General features: G+C 38.2%; 1 protein-coding gene across 1 annotated transcript in view; it reads right to left on the bottom strand.

The window, feature by feature from the left end:
- The window catches only part of TTC27 (tetratricopeptide repeat domain 27), a 143,132-nt gene extending 119,997 nt beyond the window's left edge, over nt 1–23,135 (bottom strand). The window contains exons 1-5 of the mRNA XM_074863362.1: nt 22,903–23,135; nt 19,812–19,989; nt 14,151–14,280; nt 4,911–5,051; nt 2,019–2,121 (exon numbers count right to left, since the gene is read on the bottom strand). Coding sequence (XP_074719463.1) covers nt 2,019–2,121; nt 4,911–5,051; nt 14,151–14,280; nt 19,812–19,989; nt 22,903–22,990 — 640 coding nt within the window. The 5' untranslated portion in view covers nt 22,991–23,135. The remainder of the gene's footprint in view (nt 1–2,018; nt 2,122–4,910; nt 5,052–14,150; nt 14,281–19,811; nt 19,990–22,902) is intronic.
- Nucleotides 23,136–25,748: the final 2,613 nt, after the last annotated feature.

Genomic DNA, 25,748 nt, shown 5'->3' with positions numbered 1-25,748 from the left:
CATGTGCTTTGCAGTATTCAAAGTTAACATAAGAAAACTATTCTGTCAAACAAGAATTGCAGTACTCAAAACTGCAAAACCACTAGCATCTAAATATCTTTGATGCTGGCCATCTATGGGACACATACTTAGAACAACAAAAAAAATTACCTAGAAATGAGCAGAAGACCATTTACAGTTTCTAAGATTTAAAAAAAATAAATTACAAACGTATCTCCTTAGCCTTCCTTATCTGAATGAAGCACACCAGTACCACTTATTTCATAATATAAAATGTATAGAAATTTTTAGGTAAATATTTAGAAAGTATACAATCTAGAAGTACTGTACAACCTAACACACAAATATTCAAGCCTTACTACATTAAAACTAAGCAACAACAATTTTAACTCAAAAAGCTTACCCTTGACAATCAAACTAAGCAAAATAACCCTCTCTGAAACAGTTACCCAGCACAAAAACTCTGCTTTTAAAGTGGCTATGAGAAGTAGGTGGGAAATTAGCTTTTACAATATACCTTGGAAGTCACATTTTAAGGAATTTTTATTTTCAATGCAAGCATTTAAACAGGCTAAAATTGTAAGATTAACCCTGCTACACTGACAACACCAATTTTTGAAGTAAAACTCAATTTGCTATGATTTAATTTGGAAATTAAAAATTCAATTTAGATTTAATTCTTTGCACCTGTTAAAGTCCAAACCCCATACCCAGTCCTTAGCCTATAAATTAACATGCCAAAAAATTTATCATGTGCTTAAATTACACCTGTCAATTCCTTTCTAATATGTGTATCAAATCAGCAACATTTCCAATTTTCCAAGAACTAGAAATTTTAAAGTTACAGCCTAAAGAATAAGTAGAATTTAATCTTAAGATTCCCATATCTGTGCAAGATAACTCTAGTTAGTTCAAAATTCTCTAATAAAGTATACAAAAATCTTAGTTTTCATCAACTGCTACTAAACCCTTGCACTCCAGTCCTTTTAGCACCCAGTACAAGCATTAAGTCAGCTGCTTCTTCACTGCAGAGGACCCAATAAAATCCTCTGCTCAATTTTATTACCATAGTAACATCTTTGTTACCTATTTGGAAGTTCTTCAAAGACCAAAATCCACTTCATATTTTATATGTAATTTGCATGGCCTGAATCTACATATGGTTCAGATCAAAAAAGGTCCATTAAGGTGTGGAAGGAGAGGGGAGACCTGAAACTTTGTCATTAAAGATTGCCTTCTTTGTCAAAATAAAACACACATGACAACTCATCTCTGAATGTAACAGAAAATTTCTTAAATGTAATTGGTTGGAAATTTTGGGTTTGTGAAATTAAATGAAGAACCTTTAGCTCACTGGTAAGGGGAAAATGTACATAAAAGCTTACTTTCTTTTTTACAGCTTTACCAGTTGCTGTAGCGAATTTTATTAACAGTCCATATAAGAGTTTGTTCCTCTTAGAAAAAAAACTCAAGTGATATTAATTACATTTGACATTTTAACTTTCTACATTATGCTTTTGTAAACATCAATATAGATAATACATAATTTAGTTTTAATGCTGTCTATTTTCTCTACACATAATGCAGAGAAGTAACAAATCTCAAAAGTTAGGTGGGGATAAGGACAACAGGAAAAAAGAAGTTTATCGCCCCCATGAAGATACAGAAGAACAAGGACATTGCCTTTTCAAACCCAAATGACCTTAGTTAAATAAGGAATGAAAACTGTACAGAATGGCTTCAAGTGAACTTGTGATAGGTTAACAGTGCTAAGCACAGGGGAAGAAAAACTTTGTCTACAATGATATATTCCCATTTTCATCTTAAAAGCCAGAAAATAGCATATGCCATACAAGTCCATTTCAATTTAAGTGAATTCTGTTCCCTCTCTACTCTCTGTAGTTATAGAACCGTCTGATAAGCATCATGTTGTAAGAGTTGTGCTAACAAATTCCCATCCCTCATGATAACTAACAACTGATGCTTTAGGCCAATAAACCAAGTAATTCGAAACATACCTTGTTTTATACAGGTCTGGGCAAGACTAAATAGCTCAGGTGATCTCTCCTCTAACAACTGCTGGTGAATATTCACACATCTTAGAGTCCACCAAGATAATGTCTGAAAGAAAATATGGACATTTCAAGTTAATAACAAGTATAGATCCTTTAAAAAAAAAAAAAAAAAAGATAAGTGGCTTTAAAATATAGATTTCCTAATCTATTTGATTCTAATCGCTAAAAAATATAAAACCACCCAAAATAGCTGTTTTTGTATAAAAGTGAGCACTAACCTAGCATAAAGATGAACATATTCAAGCAGCTGTACAGTGCTTTAAGAGCTTCATGGCCTTTTCCTCTTAATTTCTCTAGCTGCTCTCTGAACCCTGCAAATCTTTGCAACCACAATCTGGTAAGAAACTCTGTGAACAGAAGATAAAAGAAATACTTGTGTGTGCTTATTTTGGAGCAGTCACTTGCTACTTTGATTTCATACCTCCTAATTCTTGTAACAGAAAAACACACACAAAAAAAAAAAAGGTGTTTCCTACTTAACTTCTTTCATGTCACATTCACGATTTTAATAGACAGCCATGATCTCACACTTCAGTAATCCTTCCAGCCTGAAGAGGATCTTAGACTATTTAGTTACTTTTTGTATGGAAGCCATTCAGTATTTCTGATTACCCAATGTTGTCCTTCTATGCATTTTTCCCTGTTCTGTTTAATCTTTTTTTAATTCTTCAGGTGGGGGTAGAAAGGAGACCAAGAGATGTGGAAGAGGACCAGAACTGCTCATGAGAACACCTTACAATCACAATTTAAAGTATTAATATTTGTATGTGAAGTTTCAGAAGGGCAAATACCTTACTGAACTGAGTAATTGTTCTATAGTAGAGCTGAATCACAGCTCAGGAAATACCTGATTTTAGAAAGCTATGTAGACAAAATATAAGTTCCCCAGCATATCTTATCCCTCTCTAGCTGCACCAGGTGGAGATGTATGGAAAAGCTAACTGATAATACAAAATTCTCAAAATTATACTTAAAGATTTCATCTGTGAACACGGGGTATACCTCTACACAGGCTCTAATGATTACTAGTTATTCTGCTACTGTTGCACACCATTTTCTGTGAAACAGATGTTTGATTGCTTCTGAGAGGAGCTATCTTCTGAACTTTTTACACAGGTATGCTTACATCAGACTGACCTAAGGGCTGTACCATATTCAAGCATAAACATCTAAACCAATCACATGTAGTTGACTGTAATGTCCCTAGAAAGGAACCATCAAAAAGAATAATAGCATCTATTTCAAAAACCAATGAAAAATGACTTTTGATATCAAGCTGTACAGACTAAAAGCACACAGACTTTGCGAATAAGGTCAAATCCCAACATTTCACCACTTATTTAGAAAACCTAAAGGCAATTTAAATAAGAAGGTTCAAATTACTTCAGTTTAGCTTTATATAATGAAGTATTCATTTTCCCATACAAGTGAGTATCCAGCTTAATGATACAATTCCCTGAGGCCTGATGCTTGCCACTCAGAAATGTTAGAAAGAACACGTTTATAAAGTTTCAGGTAAGCTAGCTGAGCTCTGTACAATATTCTATCAGCAATGTTAAGTTTTTTGGGAGCCAAGTTAAAAATTTTTAGATGACTTTTAAGCATTTAATCTTCCATGCACAATAGCATTTTTGAATAAAACAGAGCTTTATTAATGCTTTAGATAATATATTTTGAAGTATTTTACCTTGTTTTAAATTTATTTGCACTAACCTTAAAGAAGCAAAAGTATTAAGAGACTTCCTTTGAATCAAGCTGAAACAAGAAAGAATGGCAAGCTTTAATTGCTACATTGACCTGTTGATGAAAGTAGATTTTATCTGGTGTTGCCTTTGAACTACTATCCAAACTTGATGTAGCCACAAGTAAATGAACCTCCACTGGGTAGAAGGCGGGCCCCCATTATGTCAGTCTGAGGAGAGACAGCAAGGGATTTCTCTATACCAGGTACACTTTCTGCTTCCCTGACTGACTCAATTGCTGAAATTCAACAGCACTCATCTGTGAATAACAGGGAAAGCGATGGAAGAGCTTGGCTTCCAGAAATGCAGTACAGCCAACATCTCCCACATAGTTTAATTCATCACTCATACAAAGACTCAGCTGGGAATGGATGTTGTCAGCCAAGCATAAAGAGGGACCATGTGGCATTTTGATCTCTAGCCAAATTCTGTTCAAATGGAATGCAATAAAGAGAAGTTGCTGCTGTTAAAAGTCCCCAAGTTCCAGACAGTCCTGCTACCAACCAGCCTGCCGCTGAACTACAAAGGAGGTAGAGACGAAAACGCTCTCAAGAAGAGGTTCAACGTATCTTCTTGTTTTTAATGTACAAGCAAACAGCAAATTAAGGTAGCCTCCACATGGATGCCTCTGCAGAAGAGGTAAAGGATAGTGACAATCAAGAGGACTTCTTTGGCATCTAGATCTCATGGCTTAGAATTCATACAGTAATGGTTAACTATCCCAGAGTTTGTTAAAAACGAGATCGTATACGTATGCTGCATTACAAGGCATTCCCCCCATGCCCCATCAAATGTCACAAAGTATGTGTCTTTTTAAAAGTGGCTTCCTATTACATTTTCTAATTTTTCCAGGTAATGAAGGCATCTTTCTTCTCTTTTGTGGAAGACAGTTACAAAATAGCTTATCTTTAAGAAAAAGATACTTCTATTTAATTGTAATCACTTTGTCTGAATTGTTTCTTAGAGGGAAAAACCTCAGAGCTACAGAAAAAGAAATGGAAGTTATACTGATCCAATGAGATATGATGAAAAGAATGAGAGAACCAATTAACGAGTAGCTGGCAGTCATAATCATTAGTCACATATTTCTTACCTGAAGAGCTGCAAGTTTGTGTCTTGAATTCACAAGGATTATCCTGGCTACAAGCAGCAAAATAGGATGAGAAGTCAAGGTATAGACTGATTCACCATCTAGAACCAGCATCTTCAGAATAGCTGCCTGCAGCATTTTTGGCTGAAAGAATAATGAAAAAAAATGACAAGTTTCAGGAAACATAAGTAAGTTTATAAACAAATCACATAATAAAGAATTAGGAAAAATAACTATTCATGTATTTAAGGAAAAAGTCTGCTCAAAACATTAAAAAAAAAAAAATCAAATCACTGTCTCTTGGAGTCTCAACCTTTTACCACGTCATGGTGCCTGGTGAATTCTGCCTTGTTTCTTGCTGTCCTGATACACCATATCAAGGTGATTTGAAAGACTCTGATTTCCTTCTGCCTGAAATGTGTATGTCCAGTCAACACTATCCCCAAACACATTCCAGTAATATAATTCCATGATCTAAGTAGAAAAGCTTCTGGGAAATCCATGCCATTCAATTTTTAATTACAAAAATAAAATAATTTGTTAATTAAACTAATCCTATAACACTCAAATACACTAGCTATTCCTCCAGTGATGTCAGTATATGTTATCTTCCTCTTTCCCCAGAGGGAGCTTCCTGCTGGAGTGGCATCAGGGCAGCAGTATTAAAGCCATTCTTCCTTTTGTCCAATAAATAAAAACCTCTCCCTGCTTTGGATGCTTTCCTGTATGACATTCCCTACAGTAATTCTTTTACTTAATGGGCTTGAAGTAGCTCTCCAGGGAAATCTGTCTCTCAATGGTGACAGTCATCTGACAGTCACCTATTCTTCTCTCCCTTTTAATGCAATGAAAGCATTCATGCAGTTTATACTCAGACTCAGAGAGATATCAGTTCATCAGTTTATTCCTGGTTCTCATATGGCAGGTTTCATTTGCAAACTAAAAAAAAAAAAAAAAAAAAATTACAGCTTTTGTTTTCAGTTGGTATGAAAGAAGCAAAAAAGGGAATGGAAGGGAAAGAGAAGATGAGAAGGTTAAATGACAGCTTGCATTGAAATCACTTGCCTGAGAAAGATTCTTATTCAGTCCACATAATCAGGATAGAAGTTATTTGAATCACATTTCAGCCTTTAAAACTAAATTAATAATGTAATTCCCTAGATATGTGAAACTCTTTTCAATAACTTTATCAACAGGTTTCATTAAAGACAAAAGTTCTTAAGCCACATTATTTCCCTAGTTCGCTTTTTAATGACCAGGTAATCATCAGGCTTTTTTTCCTGATTTGCTTTGCTTAATTATTTATCTTGCATTAACATTGAAAATACTTTTACTTTGTAGACAAGTACCCAGGACTTTAAATTATTTACTCAAAGTGGAATTCTTGCATGACATCACTGCAGTCATTTGAATCCCACCATGGAAAACAAAGTTTACAATAGTCTGACAAACCACTTGAGAATAAAAGGAAAATGCGAAGTGGAAATATACCAGATCCATCCCACCTCTAGTGATTCAGAAAGGAACAGCCTTACCAACATGTCTACTCTGATTTTGAGAGGGAAAGTCATCAATCAGTACTTCTAAAGATTCATTTTTAAAATACACACACAGATATAATAGGACACTTAACATAATTTTCAGTTTAACTTGAACTTTTTTTTCCATCTGCTCCATTTTGATTCTTTCTATAATTAGAGCAGACTGTACTTAAAATACTCAAAAAGCAAAGAAGCTATAAGGTTTGCTATAGAATCATTTTCTAAAACAGCCTTGCTGTGCTATAGTAATCTACACTTGTTTAAGCACTGTAGCAACCAATTAATCTCAAATTCACATTTCAAATTCTTTCACTAGAGAGCTCAGTCCAGCTAACATCACAAGGAATGCAATGAGGGAAGGAGGGAGGGAGAAGGGAGATATGTCACAGCCTTGACAATAAGTCAACAAGCCTCAGAGCCAAAGAACTGCTGTCTTATATTTTAACAAATCCACATTCTTTTCCATGAAGCAAATCCCACACAGGAAAGCAGACATCCTTTTCTTTTAGCTGAGAAACCCTAAACCAACATTCATTCTTCTAACTTTTGCTCTAAAACTGCATTATCAGTGCAGAATTCTAAAAACAGAATTTACTGCCATAAGGTAGTCTTTAAGGTGAGAGAACAGCTACATTATAGAAAACGTAGACATTTAAGCTTTTACAGCTTCAAGGGCTGAAAAGTTAGGAATCAAGTCCACAGAAATCCCTAAAACATTGGCTAAGAGTAAAAAGAAATTATGAGTTTGTCATCTTGTGTTTAAACACTTAAATATTCAAAGTGTTGAACCTATCTCATACAACTCAAAAGTTTCACATATCTTAAAACGGCCACAACCCAAGACTTGCTAACACAATGTTCCTGACCTAGTAAATCTGGGTTAAAGTGTTGAGTCTTTCCATTCTTCACCAGATTTGCCATCAAAATGTGTAATTATTTTATTCAGGAATAATTTTCTTAAAGCACAGAAACACATACTATGTAATTACTTTATCAACATATGCTGAGGAATCTCCGAGGCAATCATCCAGTTTCTGTTGGACCTGCAGGCGGTTCTGTTTGACCACTTCTGGACTAAATACAGACAAATTAAGATCAATTCACTCCAAATACACATTTTTTTTAATCTCTGAAACACAGCTGGTTATGTATTCAACTTCCACACTTAATGGCTACTGTTAAGTAACTACTACTAAAGCTCTAAATCAACTGCAAGCTGGACAGTACTCTTGGCTATTTCAGTTTTAATAGTATTTCAGAAGTATTTCCCAGTACTACTGTTGCCACCTGAATATTGATGACAATCAGAAAAACACTTCTGCCATTCACATTCAATAGCTCTGCGAATAGAGAACATGAGAATTTTAGTTTAGCGGCTTCATGTTCTTTTCTTGCTAATGATACTGATTAGAGGCAAAGTGAGCATTTGGTATGTTTTTACTTTTGTATAAGGTCTGCTCTGATCTGGTCTTCCTAACGTTTCATCAACTCTTTCTCAGTCTCAGGGATCCTTCCCCTAAATCTTAAAAAGGTAAGTGCAGACATAAACAGATGTAGAAAAAAGTCAGACTAAAGGCTTGGGAAGAATTAATTAAAAAATGGGGGTGAGGAGTGGGGGGGGGTGGGGTGGGCACAAGGGAGAAGCAGAAACAAACAAACTGTCAAATAAGGAATCCGTATGTGACTACTAACCCTTATATACTGGGCTTCTCAGATTTTAAACAGTACAAAGACTACTGTACAACAATTTGTCATCTGGCAAAGCTAAGGCGATACATCTTCCAGAATAACAGAGGATGTACTGAGGTTACCAGCCAAAGATTTGGTCCTTTGGAACAGAATTCACTCTTTACTCTAGACTTTAGGGGATGGAAAAACTGGTTTTGTTTGTAAATGCTTCTCCAGCTTTCTGCAAAGGAAATAAGATTACATTGGAGGCTGTCTCCATCTCCATGATCCAAACCACCAACAGATAACCCATGTAGAGCTGAGTTTTAGACTGAAGATAATAAAGGTAAGCTAGTGTAAGCAAGTCTTCCCTGAGAGTGCTACATGTAGAAGCAGTTAAGTTACAAATGTTCTTGTTCATATTCCCTAGAAGGGTGACTTTGCTCCATTTTTAAGAGAGTATTTTCCAAGTGGCTGCATTAAGAACCTCTCTTCCATATTCATAGCAAGGGAATGTAGGGCAAGACTGTAGGCTACTTGAGCAGATTATCTCTGCTTATAAGGCTGCCTCCACATTTAGCCTTTATCATCCATCCTTATATTCCCCACAAGAGGGAGAAATTTGCAAAATCTTCAAAGCATGTAGGTTGCTGGTCACTGGTATTCAAACAGCACATCAGTCAGCCTAAAATTCAACTCTTTCTTCTTTATGGCTAGTTTATGCTAATGGAAGCTGAGCATCTGGGTCTGGAAGAAGGAATTCTCAACAAGGAATTCCTTGAATTAACAAAACTAAGGAATCATAATGGATTTGAGATAGTAGTACTACATAGTACATTGGTGTTTTTCATATGAATCATGAACATGGCTATCGATATCAACAAAAGTGTGGTAATATTTCAGTCTCTTCCAGCAAAAGGATCAAATAATGCATAAAAGAAGCAATAATACAAGTATAAGGAAAAAGAATTATCCAAATGCATTCCAAAACTCATTATTTGGAATCAACCTGGAAGTTACAAAAAGGCCAGCAGGAGCTGTTGATATATGTATCTGGAGGATTCCTACCAGTTATTAACATGTATTATCAATTAACACATTGAGATCCTCTTCCAGATGGAGCTTCTGACTGTTACCAAATATATCCTACTTGTGAGTATGAAATCAGACAACAAACAATTAAAGCAGCTTGTCCTCACAACATTCTTATAGTCATCGGTGGTCGTAATTAGTCCTACTACACAGTTTTCAGTTCATCTACTGAAAATACTAAACTCAATTGTATGAGCTAACACACAGAAACTCCAAAACTTAAGGCAGAGTAAGTATGCTCAAACTTCAACAGTTCTGTACCTTTTATTCCCTTACATGCAAAGAGACAGTGACAGTTCTGTAAGACACAAGGAGACTATTACTATATCCCACTTATTATAAGCATTTAGCTCATTAAAAATGTTATGGTCTAATCCCAGCAAGTTCAAAGCCAGAACTGTTAATCCATTTTAACTGAAATCCATTACTTCTTAAATCTTCCTTTAACACAATCCACGTATTAAAAAACTCAAGGTAGTATCAGTCAGACTATTAACTGGTATGGTAAAGCCTCAAAGTTATTTTTGAAAACTGAAAGACACCTAATAACTAAAAGGTTAGCTGGTTTTCTGTTTAGAAATTACTGAACTTCTTTTATGTGTGGACTCAAAAGAGAAAAGCACAAGCCAGTTCTGCAGGACATAAAAAGAAATCCTAACAGAGTACATGAACATAACCGTAATTTACAAAGAAGGCTGGAATCAATTTGGGGTATGGGAAATAATGTACACATACTCATGGATATTGTTCATGGAAGACATCCAAGAGGCCCCTACCAGCAACTTATCTAAGAGAGGCTATTTTATTTGTTCTCCACTGAAATTAATTACAGTCTCATGCAGTCTTAATGCACTCATAAGAAATTGATGATGCATTCAGAAGTTGTCTGGGAGCAGAAATGAAACTATGCCACTGATCTTGAGGTGAAACTTTCAAAGGATACAACTGGCAGCAGTTATATAGCCTGAAAATGTAACATCAAGACTAATCCAATAAAGTGTTCTGAAAATAAGAATAACAGTTTTGAAAATATTCCTGAAATAAATGAGACATTGTAAGGCTGAAAGTTAATGATATTACTCGAGTGCCATTAAAAATCATATAATGGACAACCACAGAATCACAGAATCATCTAGGTTGGAAAGGACCTTGAAGATCATTTAGTCCAACCGTTAACCTAACACTGACAGATCCCAACTACACCATATCCCTCAGTGCTATATCAACCCAACTCTTAAACACCTCCAGGGATGGGGACTCCACCACCTCCCTGGGCAGCCCATTCCAACGCCTAACAACCCGTTCTGTAAAGAAATGCTTTCTAATATCTAGTCTAAACCTTCCCTGGCGCAACTTGAGGCCATTACCTCTTGTCTTATAGCTCATTACTTGGTTAAAGAGACTCATCCCCAGCTCTCTGCAACCTCCTTTCAGGTAGCTGTAGAGGGTGATGAGGTCTCCCCTCAGCCTCCTCTTCTCCAGACTAAACAACCCCAGTTCCCTCAGCCGCTCCTCATACGACATGTGCTCCAGACCCTTCACCAGCTTCGTTGCCCTTCTCTGGACTCGCTCGAGTAATTCAATGTCCTTTTTGTAGTGAGGGGCCCAAAACTGAACACTGTCATCGAGGTGCGGCCTCACCAGTGCCGAGTACAGGGGTAACATCACTTCCCTGTCCCTACAGGCCATGCTATTTCTGATGCAAGCCAGGATGCCATTGGCCTTCTTGGCCACCTGGGCACACTGCTGGCTCATATTCAGCCAGCTGTCAATCAACACTCCCAGGTCCCTCTCTGACTGGCAGCTCTCCAGCCACTCCTCCCCAGGCCTGTAGCACTGCTGGGGGTTGTTGTGGCCAAAGTGCAGCAGCCGGCATTTGGCCTTATTGAAGCTCATACAGTTGGCCTTAGGCCATCGCTCCAGCCTGTCCAAATCCCTCTGCAGAGCCTCCCTACCCTCGAGCAGATCAACAAGGGGATCAGGCCTACTCAGCATGGGTTTATGAAAGGCAGGTCCTGCCTGACAAACCTGATCTCCTTCTTTGACAAAATGATCCGACTATTGGACAAGGGAAAAACTGTGGATATTGTCTACCTGGATTTTTGAAAAGCATTCGACACAGTTCCCCATAGGATTCCCATAGAAAAACTGGCTGCCCATGGCCTGGATACCGAGGTGCTGGAGCGAGTGCAGAGGAGGGCAACGAAGTTGGTGAAGGGCCTGGAGAACAGATCCTATGAGGAGCGATTGAAGGAGCTGGGACTGTTCAGTTTGAGGAAAAGAAGGCTAAGGGGAGACCTCATCACTCTCTACAACTACCTGAAAGGACATTGTAGAGAGGTTGGTGCTGGTCTCTTCTCACAGGTAATTAGTGACAGAACAAGGGGGAACGGCTTTAAACTCCAACAGGGGAGGTTCAGACTGGACATTAGGAAAAAATTTTTCACAGAAAGAGTGGTCAGACAGTGGAATAGGCTGCCCAGGGAGGTGATGGAGTCACCATCCCTGGATGTATTTAAGGGTCATTTAGATGAGCTGTTGGGGGATATGGTGTAGGGGCGAACTTTGTAGAGTAGGGCTGATGGTTGGACTTGATGATCCCAAGGGTCTTTTCCAACCTGAATGATTCTATGATACTTAGAGCAGGCTAAAAGAATCATGAAGACATTATTTTTTAACCTTGGCATGGGAAAAGATCTTTTTTGTCTGAAAACCTGAAAAATGGAAGGTCTATTTAAAAAGGGATTGTATCAGTCTTGATGACAGAATATGGAAGATTACAACAGATGGAGAAAGTTAGTTATATTTTTAACCCACTTTTTCTAAATATCTGTGTGTGCAAGGCAGAAAGATGGATTAACAGAAGCACAAAAATGTCAGTTTATCAAGATGTTCATTTTTACAGAGTGTTTATAAGCTAAGAATCCTTGGAAAGAAAAGTAAGTACATAAAGATAATTCAAAACATACAAAAGCTTTTGAGTTAAGATGTTTAATAACGAAGAGAACCGGATATTACATTTTAGCACGTTTAGTGCTCCTGGAAAAAAAAAACCACTAACATTTCAGAAGAAGATATAGATAGCAGTAATATAAATAAAGGTACCTACTTCTGCCTGAATGCAAAAATAGCTAAACCTTGCAGCAATATCAAAGTCTGATGCAGTATTCATTAGAGATCAAGTATTCTCGAGTCTGTTTTCCTTTATAATCTCTTGCCAATTTAGTTTCTGAAATACCACCTCTGCATAAGCAAACAGCTTTCAATGCATTACATTCACAGCCACAGCAGAGACATAACAGAAACTAAACAGGATACATGTATTCCCTTATTCAACAGGCAGTTAGTATCTCATTCTTCCATTAAGACAGACAATAAATGGGATGGTTAATAGAAATTATGAACATTGCATTTTACAGGTCTGAACTCTGCCAATGACAGCAATTCTGTGACTATTATCTTGGGCTGCAGCCTCTGTGTCAGACTGCAGCCTGCACATATATACTAACATAGAATATTGGAGTTCTTCTGTAAACGAAACTCACAGATTATAAGAATATTTTAATACTATAATCTTAAAGATTATAAACAAATTATAAGGAGAATGGAAGAAATGAGTTTGCATTTCTTATTTTTTTATTATAAAGGCAAATTGAACGCCTCTTCCCTGAGAAATAGCATACTTTAAAATTTCTGCTAATTCATTCTGCACCCTAGAAGGTTTAGCACACATGGTTTCCGCTGTTTCCACTGTTACTTATTTAGTCATCACAAAATGAGATTTGAATTTCTAGTATCAAAAACTGAGCAAAAAATGTCTATATACACACCATGTTAGCTCTATAAGATAAACCAAACTGATGAACACCTATTTTAAAAAAAGGGGGAGAGATACTGTACGTGATTTAGTTATTTAGAAATACAACCTTGCAAACAAGCCTAGGGCAGGACTTTATGAATTATGGAATTCTTGCAAAAACATGCCACAATAATGCCATAGATCCGATGGTTCTATGTCAAACTTTTCATATACTCAAACTCCCCTTCATTCCACAGTTCACAGCATTTGCATTGCTCATGGTCCTACCTTATTCACAGTGATACTCTAAATTCAGACTCATGCATTAGTAGAGACTAGTCATATGTTCTTCCCTGACATGCTGCAGTAATCAGTATTTTACCACAGCTTTAATTCCAAGAGAAAAATTAATGCTCAGGAAACTGTGCTGAACCACAGGTGCAGGAGAGTCACAAGATGGAGTATGGTACTGCCATGAGAAACAATATATGCATCTCACGAAAAATAAGTTATGGTGTTAATTAGTTATTTACATTAAAAGATGCCAAAGTAAATAAAATTGACAGCTCTCACTTTCATCTCCTACATTCCCACCCTCTTCCAAAAGCTCTATTTGAGTTAGCATTTTCGTACTAATACTACTACAATTCACTTGGCATCATCCATGAGCCTAACAGGATACTGAGCATCCAAATCTACTGTTCTCTTAGTATCTGCCAGATATTCTGCTATTTGCAAGATATGCAGCTTCTACCTTACCCTAAGGAGAAAAAATTTCTAAGCCATTTATAAATATCTATCTTTAATCCAGCTAAGAACACATGCCAAAATAAATAAGAAGTTTATTGACTGCAAATGCCCTTCGAGTAAATGCTCCCATGTAATAAACATATCTTTTCCATACAAAAACATCATCTCCAGCAGGAAATCTCTTAAGCAGAGAAACAGAGTAACTACTTTTTGGATGCTCAGAAATCTGATATAACTGAAGATGCTTGCAATAGAAGCCACTAGGATCAACAATCAAGGCAATTCATTCTAGCACTGCGCCTCACAGAAGCCTTCTCTGACACATCTATGTGTTATGGCTATTTGCAAAAAGCAGTGACGATAAAAGGACAGCTGATTAAAATCCAAGTATACCTCACTGAATTTTTGTAACAATGCAGGTGGCAAAAAGTCCTGAAGCTTTAATTGAACAGGAGGCCCAGTCCAATTGCTTTGAACGAAGAGCTGCAAACTGCCCACACCAAGTAGAAACATCAGCCTCTGCCTGTAATATAGATAAGAAATGCAATTAGCAACGTATTACATTTTTAATTAAGGTTACAAGATCTGATTAACTCTCATACTAATTCAAAATCCTCAGCCTTAAAAAAAAAATATCACTCGTTAGGAAAATACAGTGAATGTAGTATTCAATAATGCACATGGGGAACTAAAAGGTTTAGAAATATGTTTGTTTATAATGGTTGTAATTAATGACAAACATTTTGGAAGCAGTTAGTTCAAATGTTTGGAAATTTAAGGCTGTATGTAACTATCAGATCGGGAGATCAGCATAGGATTCAAATTATCCCATACTTGCCTACTGCACGTTGATATATTTTCTTAATAAAAAAATGAAATGAACATAAAAAAAGTTCAAAACTATCACCTCCAAGTTGGTTCAGATACTTTGGCATCAGATGTTCTCTCATTCAATCATGATTTTTAATTTAAATCATAATATTTTATTTAAAGATGGAATTATGAGACTGTTTCATTCCTGAAACCAAGTACGGTAAAATTTTCCTTATTTACAAGACTGATCCCATCTAACATCACGATGATATTATTTCTTTATGGACCTACAGTAACAAATAATCTTATGCGGTCTGCAGAAGGCACAGCACAATCCCTCAGAATCTAATGGTCCATTTAACAGGTATAGACTTTTAGGAGATTTACACAAACTTTTGGTTTGTTTATGTTTTCTTAATGACTTAGAACCTTATTGTGTTATAACCAGTCATGTGCCAACAAGGGTGCTGTCACATATATAACATGCCTCCTGCCTACAAAAAGTTAACATTTTAATTGAGCTGGTTTGATATAAAAGTGGTATGTTAAGGAGCATGACTGAATTGGAAAAACCTAGTCTTTTACTTTTTTTCTCAGGGACTTAAAGACACAAGAGTCCTCCAAATGGAAACAAAAGGATAAAGTGTTATACAACCCCTAAAAATACAAAGTCAAATAGAAAAGCCACACACAAACAAGTGGCTGGTGGGCAAGAATGTGACAAAAGATGTAAAACAATGAGAAAGCAGGGGTGGGGAATGCTTGATTGAAAAAAAAAAACAACAGAGCCTTCAGGAGAGTTAAGAGAACAAGGACTGGTACAAAGAGTTCTTGTCGAACAAGACAAGGTAACATTTACTAGCTGTCATTGCTCAGCCAGTAACCTACCAGCAAGTATTATTTGAATACATATCTAAAATTACCATTAAATTTCCAAATAACTCAAGAACACAAAGCACTAACAATTACTGTACACTAAATTATTACCATTACACACAAAACAACCACACAGACATCTTTACTAATTATTGTCCCATGACAAATTATGCTTCAAAGCTTCTGAAAGATAACATACAGAATAATCAACCATCTCTGCACTGTGATTTGACAGATGCACTTCATTATTTTATCATTTACATTATTATTTCTACTAATTTTTATTTATTTATTTATTTTAACATTACTGACACCTATCTATCTGACAGGCAAACTTGCTTGAAGTCTTGGCACAGTTATATCCATGCAGAAGGCCTCTGAAACAACTGATAACCAATTCTATCACTTTGGCTGGGATACTGTCCTTCCACTGGCTAATTTGTCATCACCAATTGATTTTTTTTCCCCACATTTTCAGATCCATGACCAACTTCCAGTCTTTCTATCACTCATTCTGTATCAGAAAATCAATTCCAGGCTCTGATCCCTCCAAATGTTAGCCTACTCTGTCTATTCCCCTTTTTTTCCCCAAGAAAAAAATTCACTGTCTCCCTGACTGTCCTTCACACTTAGAATGAAGACCTGCCCCGTCCCAAAGGCTGCTTGAAAACTGCTCTTCTGTACTGCCCGAAAAGCAACAGAGGGACTGCTGCAAGTGTCCCACTTACTACAGTGATCTACATAGTTTAATTTATTTCTTATATTTCCCTAGACATATGTGTTTATCCATCCATCTTTTTCTTTCTTTCTCTATGTGAATGGAGAATGTTTGCTGCCTTTTTTTTTAAGCACTGCTTACACCAAGTCCAGTAGGATGGTGATCCTTGATGTAAATCAGATGCTTATACACACTTCACTGTGATATTCTTAGTGCTATACCTAATCTTGCTCAAATTCAAAATAAAAACCATAGACCATTTGTATTTGAAAAAATGATGGATTTGCATATAATGCTAGAATTTACAAGCAAAATATAAGAATGAGAAAATACTCAATAGCCAGGCTATGCTTAAGACACGATTAGGTTAGAGGTTTTGGGAGTGTTTTTTTTCTTTTTAGTGAAGCCAAAAATTACAGAAAAGAAGTCAAAGCAAGATTAGACACTGAGTAGTTTTAAAAATTCATATACATCAAAGCAAGCTGGAGAAACAGCAAGAACATCTTCATTTTTCTTTTTCAATATATATAGCACACTAGTTAACCAATCATCAGATGCCCCAGGAGAAATACCAGAAATACCATGCAGTGCTCCAGTTGGGAAATCATAACAAGCTTTATGTATAGATTTGTTCTGGAAAGTTTGGTATTCATTTATATGTTGAATAAGGTAAAAGTAGTAAATACACGGTCAATAAAAACAAGTGTTAGTGCTCATTTCCTTGCTCCTTTAGGTTTTGGAATTGAACATAATAAGAGACCTTCAAGTTGGTTTTTTTTTTTGAAACAAGCTCTCCAAAATTATTCTATCTTTTTGTTGTGTTCTCCACACTATTTCCTTCCAGTCTTTAGAATCAAACTCTATGTCAGACAATGAATGCACCTCCTTCACATGGAGCTCAGGAAAAAATGAAAAGGCATTCCCCCTCTTCATGGTTAGCACATATACTATTGCTTCATCCTCTACAATTTATTGATTTAAAATATAGCCATGAAGCTATATTATCTGTAGAAAATAACTGTTAACTATTGAAGTAAGTAGCAATAGTAGGAAGAAAAAAAATTTTAAAAATCTCCTGTTTAATAAGTTTATTGTAAGGAATGTTTTGAGACTTCATTTTTAAGCCATAAAGGTTAAAAGTGCCATAGTGAAAAAATGTCTTGGGCAGGGGAAGGAGGGAAGCAGTTAAAATGATAGAAAAAGTTGCAGCAAATCTTAAAATACTGTTAAATATTTTTCTTACAGAACCATGGATTTGAAAGTGGAAAATGTTACAGTCTATGTCCAAAGAAATTACAATCTAGATCCAAATTTTGAGCTGTTTTGCCCTCAAGCTGCTCAATTTTAGCTTCAGAAAAAGAACTCCTTAAAGAATTCTTTTAACACTATTATAAAACCGTATTTCGTACTGCGTTTATATTGTGCTAAAAGAATAAGTTTAACATTATCCAACTTTCTGTTTCCGATTGAATTCAACTCCCATTGAGTTTTTTTAATCTCCAGAATTACAACTTTCAGTTCAGGGGAAAAAAAAAAAAAGCATATGCTCGAACTTATCCCATCTACTAAAAGTCACAAGAAAACCAGTGTCTTCCTGAATTTTCTGAGCTAGAACCTACAAGTTTGCTGCACTTCCTCTGTATCACTCAGCAGAAAAAGAAAATGTCATTTTACCCATTAAAAAAAAAAAAACTAGACAAAAACATTTTCATCATAGGCAATGGAAGGTCTGAGTGCAAAAGTTGCATGAATTCCTTCCATAAGGCCGTCGCAGAGCACAGGGCCTGCAGGTAGGGAAAATAACTATGTGAAACATTTTAACCTAGAAAGTCATTGGAGACAAACAAACATGGTACAGATTTAAGGGGTGTAAGCAGTGCCTACCTAAAATAGGAAACAATCTGTCTTTCAGTAGAAGTTTTTCTATCAAAAGAAAGTCACAACTTACTTCATTCAGCACTAATATAATTCAAAGCTTCTTATATTATCACTAATGGAGCTTGAAAAATATCACTTGTCTGCTACAAAAAAAAAAAAAAGGTTTCTGGCAGACACTGATATATTCTGAGGACTATATGCCTTCATTTTGAATAAAACTCCAGGCTGTAATTTCGGGCAGAAAACCTCTGTCTGCTTCTGAAAGGCTAAATATTGTACATCTGTCTCCATATCCTCTGCCTAGAGTTGCAGAGGGAACAAGAAAAGCCTCAAAGACCAAAGAGCTGGAGTATGAGCACCTGAAGAACAAATTGCTGTCTGCAGTAGGACAGCTGTCATTGAGTCCTGTAAATGGCATATAGGCTAAAAAAACTCACAGGGGAAGCAGGAGAAGACAACATCACCATGACAGGATATGTATAAAGTATTACTGGGTGCATGATACAGATTAGGAGTATCTTTAAGAAGATGAATGTTTGACAAAGGCAGCAACACATATTTCAAGCAATGATTAAGATCAGGATTGGGTCTGTTTCAAGCCCTGACTGATATTTCTTTCGTTGCTGCATTATTCAGAATAAACTATTGTAAGATGACAGAATCTAGCAATATTTAAAAATTTCTCTAGACTATGGTACCATCTAAACCATCTAAATATTTAACAGCAACAGCACAACGAAGAAAGAAAAAAAGAAAAAAAAACACCTAGAGACAAAATGCACGGGAACAACCTCTGAACATTCTAACTCAGAAAACAGGAGCATATTATATTGTGTACCACATCAGAAGATAAGCTTTTGATACACTATGGTCTCTGACAAATCTCAGCTCAGTATTTTAGAGGTGCCAACTACTTGTTTCTCTCTGGTATTTTAGCAAAACCTTGTTTTTATGTCTGTCATACCAAAACATAGGCATTTATACTCAACCACACTTACTGGCAATACATGACCTTCCTCTTACTTTGTTTTTACCCAACCTTTTGTTATTCTTTTGGCAAAACTTTTTCCCACTCTCACCTTTTAAAATAAACAAATATATACACATACACACACACACATATATGTACTTTTCTGCTTCTACTATCCCTCACACAACAGATTTCAGTCTGTTCGTTATTTATGTAGTAAACTGTAAACACTAGTCAGACTCTAACAGCAAGAATTAACATACACAGCAAAATTTGACTGAATCTATCAGAAAGTCTTGTAAAGAAAATAATTAATTGATTAATAGCATCCATGAGTAATACCTTACTCATTTTACATTAAGAAGAGCAGAACAACCTTACTATGAATCAGAAATACAGGCATTTCTCAGACAGTATCATTATATGGTACTTCAAGTAGTCACATAAATGTAATGCAACATTTCAGAGAGAAAACTGTTAATAAATTGTTTGATGATACACAGGAACATCAATTTACATTTGTTGGCTTCTTTACACCAGTAGCTTCAGAGGTAATCACTGTAAATAAAGCTGGTGTTTTCAACAAACCCTCACATCACAACACTATCCAGTGAAAGAAACAATGATAATGAATACATGTCCCAAGGGAATGAGGGGAGCAACCCGAGAAATATGTTTTCTGTTGGAACAAGAATTTTGGAGGTCCCATGTCACATACTATAAAATTTTTAAAAGTGTCTTTTGTAAAAATCAAACATGGCCTCTATTAATCTTCCATATAATAAATAATAATTTCCACCTTTCCACATTATCAGCCTCTGCAGAACAGTCCAGGTATGACAGAATCTGTTTCTCCAAGTAACTGTCAATGTTCTCCTCCATCGTAGAAGATGCACTGAAAACATTCTGGATGGCTGAATTTGAAAATATTGCCTCGTATTGCCCATCAAAAATCGACTGCAATAAGGATCCACTTTCTGGGAAAAAAAAAAAAAGAAAACAGAAATCAGTGTCGACTTTGAAATAACTCTGTATTACAAGACCTATTCAAAGCAAAACATATACCATTCACCTTTCAAGGAATCAGTCTTCATTTACATTGCAGAAAAAGTGTGATTGCATTGAAACTAAAGAACAGCAGTAGCAGGCATCACTATTCAAAATAAATTTTACAGAACTTGTATTAATGTTACAGTGAAATACAAACTGGCAGATGAATGTAAAACAAAAATCTGCACTGAAATTTCAGGGGAAATAATGGATGGCCTTTCAAACATGTACACTACAGTTACTGAAGACAAATCATCACAAGAGGGTTTTCTTCTTCCAAAACATATATGGGTGTGTTACAGTAAAATCCTATAGATAAGACAATTTCATAGACTGGAGAACTTTTTTAGGGGAAATGCAACAAATAAAAAAGGTTCAACATTTGCAGAATTCAGTGAACAAATTCTCATGTAAAACTGCAGAAAGTACTCAGTCCTTCCTTTAAATGCTTAGAACATTCACAAAGAATGGACAATATGATTTTATCTTTATAAAAGAATTATTTTCCCATGCTAAGTTTACCATCTCAATGAGAAGTCTGCATATGGAGTCAGATTCTTAGGAGTAACTACTAAGGTGGATTTAGATCCATGAATGTTTCGCCGCTGAAGCCTTTCAAGACAAACAGAAGGCATGAAATGCTATAGGTTCAATTCCTAAGAAGCTTCAAACACATCAAGTTCTTGACCCAAGGTACAACTTTGTTCACAGAAGGTATCTTCCCTTTTTTTTCAGCTATGCTAAAGTGCAATCAATACGGCAGCTGTTAGAACAACTTCAACATGTTAAAACCTTCTATTATTGAGCAAAATCAGCATCTGCCTACGCTGCAGCTGTGGCTACAACTCATGTAAATGTATTAACTAGTTTTAAACTAGCTGATGCAGATGCTTGTAATGGTGCAGCTGAGGAAATGCAGAGGTCTGCATAGGATAGGTACCTTAATATTAATCTGTGATTCCAGTTGGGGACTGCAGCTCCTGTGCACTCAGTGCTACCATAACTACACTAATATTAGTACCCGAGCTAGCCAATTTAACACTACCACAGGTATAGATCCACACAAGCAGCAGCTGTGCAAGGAAGCGAACCAAATACCAAGCCCAAGCTCATCCAGCTAAAACAAATCTTCTAAGTTTCAGACATACAGGAAAACCAAGCGCAGAACCAACTTCAGTAGTAGTGACAGATGACTTGGCAGGAATGGGTGATAGACATTCATTCTAATCTCTCCAGACCAGGCGGTTGACCACAATTTACTTTTGTTCTTTACAACAATGATCAACTGAATGATGTAAGAGAACATTTGTACTATATGATTTAAAAACCACTTCAAGCTGTACCTGGAAGGGCAAGTGCAAAAGAGTAATAATGGTTCTGCAGCCCTGCTGCAGAGAACAGAAATAACGAGAAATCTTCTCCAATCTATGCTTTGGGGACACTTTCTTTCACCAAATGACAACTTGTTTATGTTGGATTATAGTTGCCCAGGCAGGCGATGCTGTAGTTAGTAGAATAACTACTGGCTGCGAGGACACCAATGAAGAATATTGAGGTTTTCTTTCTCCAGTAACACTGTAACGTAACTGCAAGCACATAAAATCTGCTTTTGATTCTGTGTGTAGCTTTTTATAAGACACCATACAAATTCAAGGTCACAGCCTTTAAGTTTTGTTTCAGGATTATCAACAGGAAGGCCCCATGTAAGTGATGACTAAAAATCATCACAAACCCCATGATTTTCTCTCTCTACTGGAAGACACCTTTCTTCAACAACAGTCTTCCCCACATCTTATAGCAGCACACTACTTAAAAAAAAACAAACTAAAACTAAAAAGCCCCACCAAAAAACACACACACCACAAACAGCATACACAACGTTCAGTGAGAAGACAGATCTGACAGATGTCAATCATACCACCTCACATTCCTGGACAGTACAATAATTAAGTTTTAGTAAGAAGTAAGGAAATAGAGCTGAGTAGGTATGCACAGTTCTTTTCCAAAATTCAGTAAATGCTTGGGTAAGGATAAATGAGTGTTTCAATATGCTACAACCTCTAAATGTTTTAAACAGCATGGCCCATGACTTAAGCACAACTGTATTTCTAGCCTGTCTGAAATATGGAAGTGCCTTTTAATGACAAATGTCACATTTTAGAAGCTGCTGCATTCCTCTGCAGGAAAGCTGGGTCAGTAACAACCTAATGAAGTCCCCTCAAGAGACTGCTTTCCATTGTTCCCTATGAGTAAATAACTAATAAAATATAGAACAGGTAGTTCATGCCAGACTTTTCCTCCTCCTGTTTTGCTACAAGAGCGAGTTTCATATCACTGCCAAATTCAACCAGACAGGTAGCCTTTCACTCGTGGGTCATAAGGCAGCCGAAGGAAGCACCATGGTGAAAAGCCTCCAGAGCGCCGACACGAAGTGGGCGGGGGGGGGTGTCTGCCGGCCGCCGGGCAGGGACTGCCGCAGCCTTTTCACCCGCAGCCCCGTCGAAACAGCAGGTAGCGGCCGAGAAACTCCGAGGAGAGTCCCGGCGCGGCGGCCGCACCTCTCACCTCAGCCCTGCCCTACCGGCGGCGCCGCTCCGCTCCTTCAGGCGGACGAGCCCGATGGGTCTCCCCCACCCTAAGGCGCCGGCAGGAGCCCCCCGAAGCCCGGCTAGGGGCAGAAAGGGCGGGAGAGAGAACGGGCGCAGGTGGAGGGAGCCGCCAGCCGAGGCCTCGGCTCGGCCTGGGGCCAGCGGAGATGTTAACGGTTCCGGATACGCACAGGAACAGCCCCACACAGAGGCCGAGCACCTTCCCCCCGCCGGGTCGGGACCTCCCCTCACCTGCTGCCGCGACTTCGCCCTGCTTCCACTCCAGGGACTCCGCCGCGCTGAGGAAACCCCTCAGCAGGGAGCGCTCCAGGGCCAGCATGGTCCCGCCGCCGCCGCCCCTGCTCTGCTCCCCACCACTGCCGCCTCGCTCGCGGCTCCTGCGCTGATGGGCGCCGCCGGCGTCCCCCTCAGCCCATGTGCAGGAACCGGCCGCAGGGAGCCGCCATGACACGCGCGCCGGGCACGCCGGGAGGATGCGGCGCCGCGCAGGCGCGGCAGCAGCCCGACGGCGCGCGCACTCCCGCCAGCGCGGGGGAGGCGGCGCGTGCGCGGTGGCTGGGGGCGGGGCGGGGGCGGGGTGTGTGATGAGGGAGCGCGCGCCGCGCGCGGCCGTTAGCCGCGTGCCTCAGCACGAGCTCCACGTGCGCGAGGCGGGAGGGGAAATGGGCACGGGGCGGGGATGGGGGAACGCCCCGCGCCGGCCCGCGCCTTGCCGGGGCGGACAGAGCTATGGTGGGCAGAGCCGTGGTGCTCGCCTTCGTCCGCGGGAGCGGGCGCTGACCCCGAAGCAATAGCTCGTAGGGCGCGCGTATGTCCGTGGCGTCTGCCTGGGCGTTCCCGTGAGGAGACTCCTCCGTGAGGAGACCCCTCCGTGAGATCCACGTGGGGGAGCGGCAGGGGCTGGCTGGGGCACCCAGCCCTCGGGGAGAGCCCGGCCGTGCCGTGCAGTGCCGGGCCGGGCCACCGTTGGGGCAGGGCCTCGTAGCAGGGTCGGCCTCGTGTTCCTGCTGTCACCAAAACAGGATAAAAGAATTTATCGACACCAATTTGATGTAGATAAGCAGACACTCCTTTATTAACGGCCAGGTGCGTAGGGGAGTCGTGTCACCAACAACACACACCTAACTTGTGTAACACGCTGATTATATAGGATACAGTAATACATATTAATCAAGTTCTCATACATAAGCATGTTAACTCCCATAATTCATTTTCTTATTCCCACCTCTTTCCAGTCATGCACACCTGAGTCCTGAAATGAGTCGGGGGGCTGCTTTTGCGACTGCCACGGACTACTGATCTAAAAGAAAGACTCTCCAATGCCCTTGACCCAAGGATTTTTGGCTCACACTGCAACTTTAACGTGCTTCGAGGCCCTTTCACAATGTAACTTTTACAGTACCTGGTCTACAGGGCAATAAATCGTCCTTACCGGACAGTCTAACAATGGTACCTCATCACAAGTCTTATTTTTTGTATAGAAATCTAGTGAATGATTATCACTAGTCTACATGGCCTCAGCCTGCGACTTTAAAAGAAGAACTTTGTAGCAGTATATAACTGGTTATATAGTTACTCTATATCATTCCTTACTTAAATCCAAATCATCAAAAAGCATTAAACTCAGCTCAAATTAATAACAAATCAGTAACACCGTGGTGCCAGGAGCAGCTCGGCCAGCTCATTGGTAGCGAGGATCCGTGTGTTTGTCCCTACAAGCTCTCAGTTCTACCTGACGGGCAATGTGTTCATCGTGTTTTCTCTCAGGCAACGTTTGCACAGGATCGGGAAGTTAGAACATGTAAAATCAGTTTTTCAGCTCCATAGGTGAGAAGAATGATAGTGTTTCAGATTTAAAGTAGATTAAGAGAGAAAACATTAAGCGGGATTAGTAACTAGGGATGTCTTTTGCATAAGTCTAGGTACCTGCATACCTGAAGGTGGTTTGGACACAGAGAGGCCGTTGAATTGGCTTAATAAGATGTGAAAAGAGGCGAGGACTGTGCTTTGGTCTGTTCCTGTGTCTATTTCAGCACCTGTCCACATACCGAGAGGAACACAGTTCTGCCCCATTGTTTCTGAGCTCTACACTTTCATCATGTGCATGAACATCAGAAGAGGAGAAAAAAATCCCATGCCCTCATTCAAAATCGAATGAAATAGTTGAAACAATAAAAATATTCTCTTGGAGTTGCTACTGAAACTTGAAGGTAATCAAGTCAGAAACCAGAAAACCATCACAGCGGTGGGCAAATTCTTAATAAGGAAGGATGAATGTTCTGAAGATGACTGTACTGTAAAGGTTGGAATTAGTTTTGCTATTAGGTCTAGTGCGTAGTATCATGAATTAGCATATTTGTCAATCTTAGTTTGTTAGCCTTCAAAAATTAAAAATATCTAATATAATCATTAAAATTTGAGGAAGACAATGCAGCTTTTTGTTTAGATGACTGCAGTAGGTTATTGCCTGTTTGAGCTTCAATATGCAGGCTGTTAAATTTAATTTTAAACAGATTTATAGGACCAAAATGCAGTTAAATAAAAATGTTGCTTTTCAACTTATTTTCTGACCTGAAACAATTCATTCTATTTATATCAGTTTTTACAAGAAAACTGATAGAAATTTATATAGTTAATAGATAGCCATCAACTCACTGTCAGTTCCAGGAACTGTCAACAAAAGTGAATGTTCATCCTGGAAGTAGTGTGTTACAGAAATTCTTAAACATAGTAAATAATTCAGTTTCCATGTACTGTGTTAGAAAAATAGTGAAATCCATGAAGCTTATTTTATTAAATTCACTGTTAAAATGTAGAATGTCTGAAATCAAAATTATTTTACTTGCTTACTCTTTGTGTGCGTAGCAATAGAATTGTGATTCTGGATGAAAAATATACTAGTCAGGAGTTAGGCTAATTCTTTGTTTAAATGTAACTTACCCAGTAAAAAATTTCTTTACCTTCCAAGTAATAGATCTGCATCAAATGTACATAGATTTTCCAAAATTAAATGGATAAATTCTTAAATGAGGTCTAACTAAATACTCCTTTTCACTACCACCACTTTTTTTTTTTCC

The sequence above is a fragment of the Strix uralensis genome, chromosome 3, assembly GCF_047716275.1.
Source record: "Strix uralensis isolate ZFMK-TIS-50842 chromosome 3, bStrUra1, whole genome shotgun sequence".
Taxonomy (NCBI): Eukaryota; Metazoa; Chordata; class Aves; order Strigiformes; family Strigidae; genus Strix; species Strix uralensis.
Note: the sequence above shows the minus strand (reverse complement) of the source record. Positions and strands in the feature narration are given on the sequence as shown.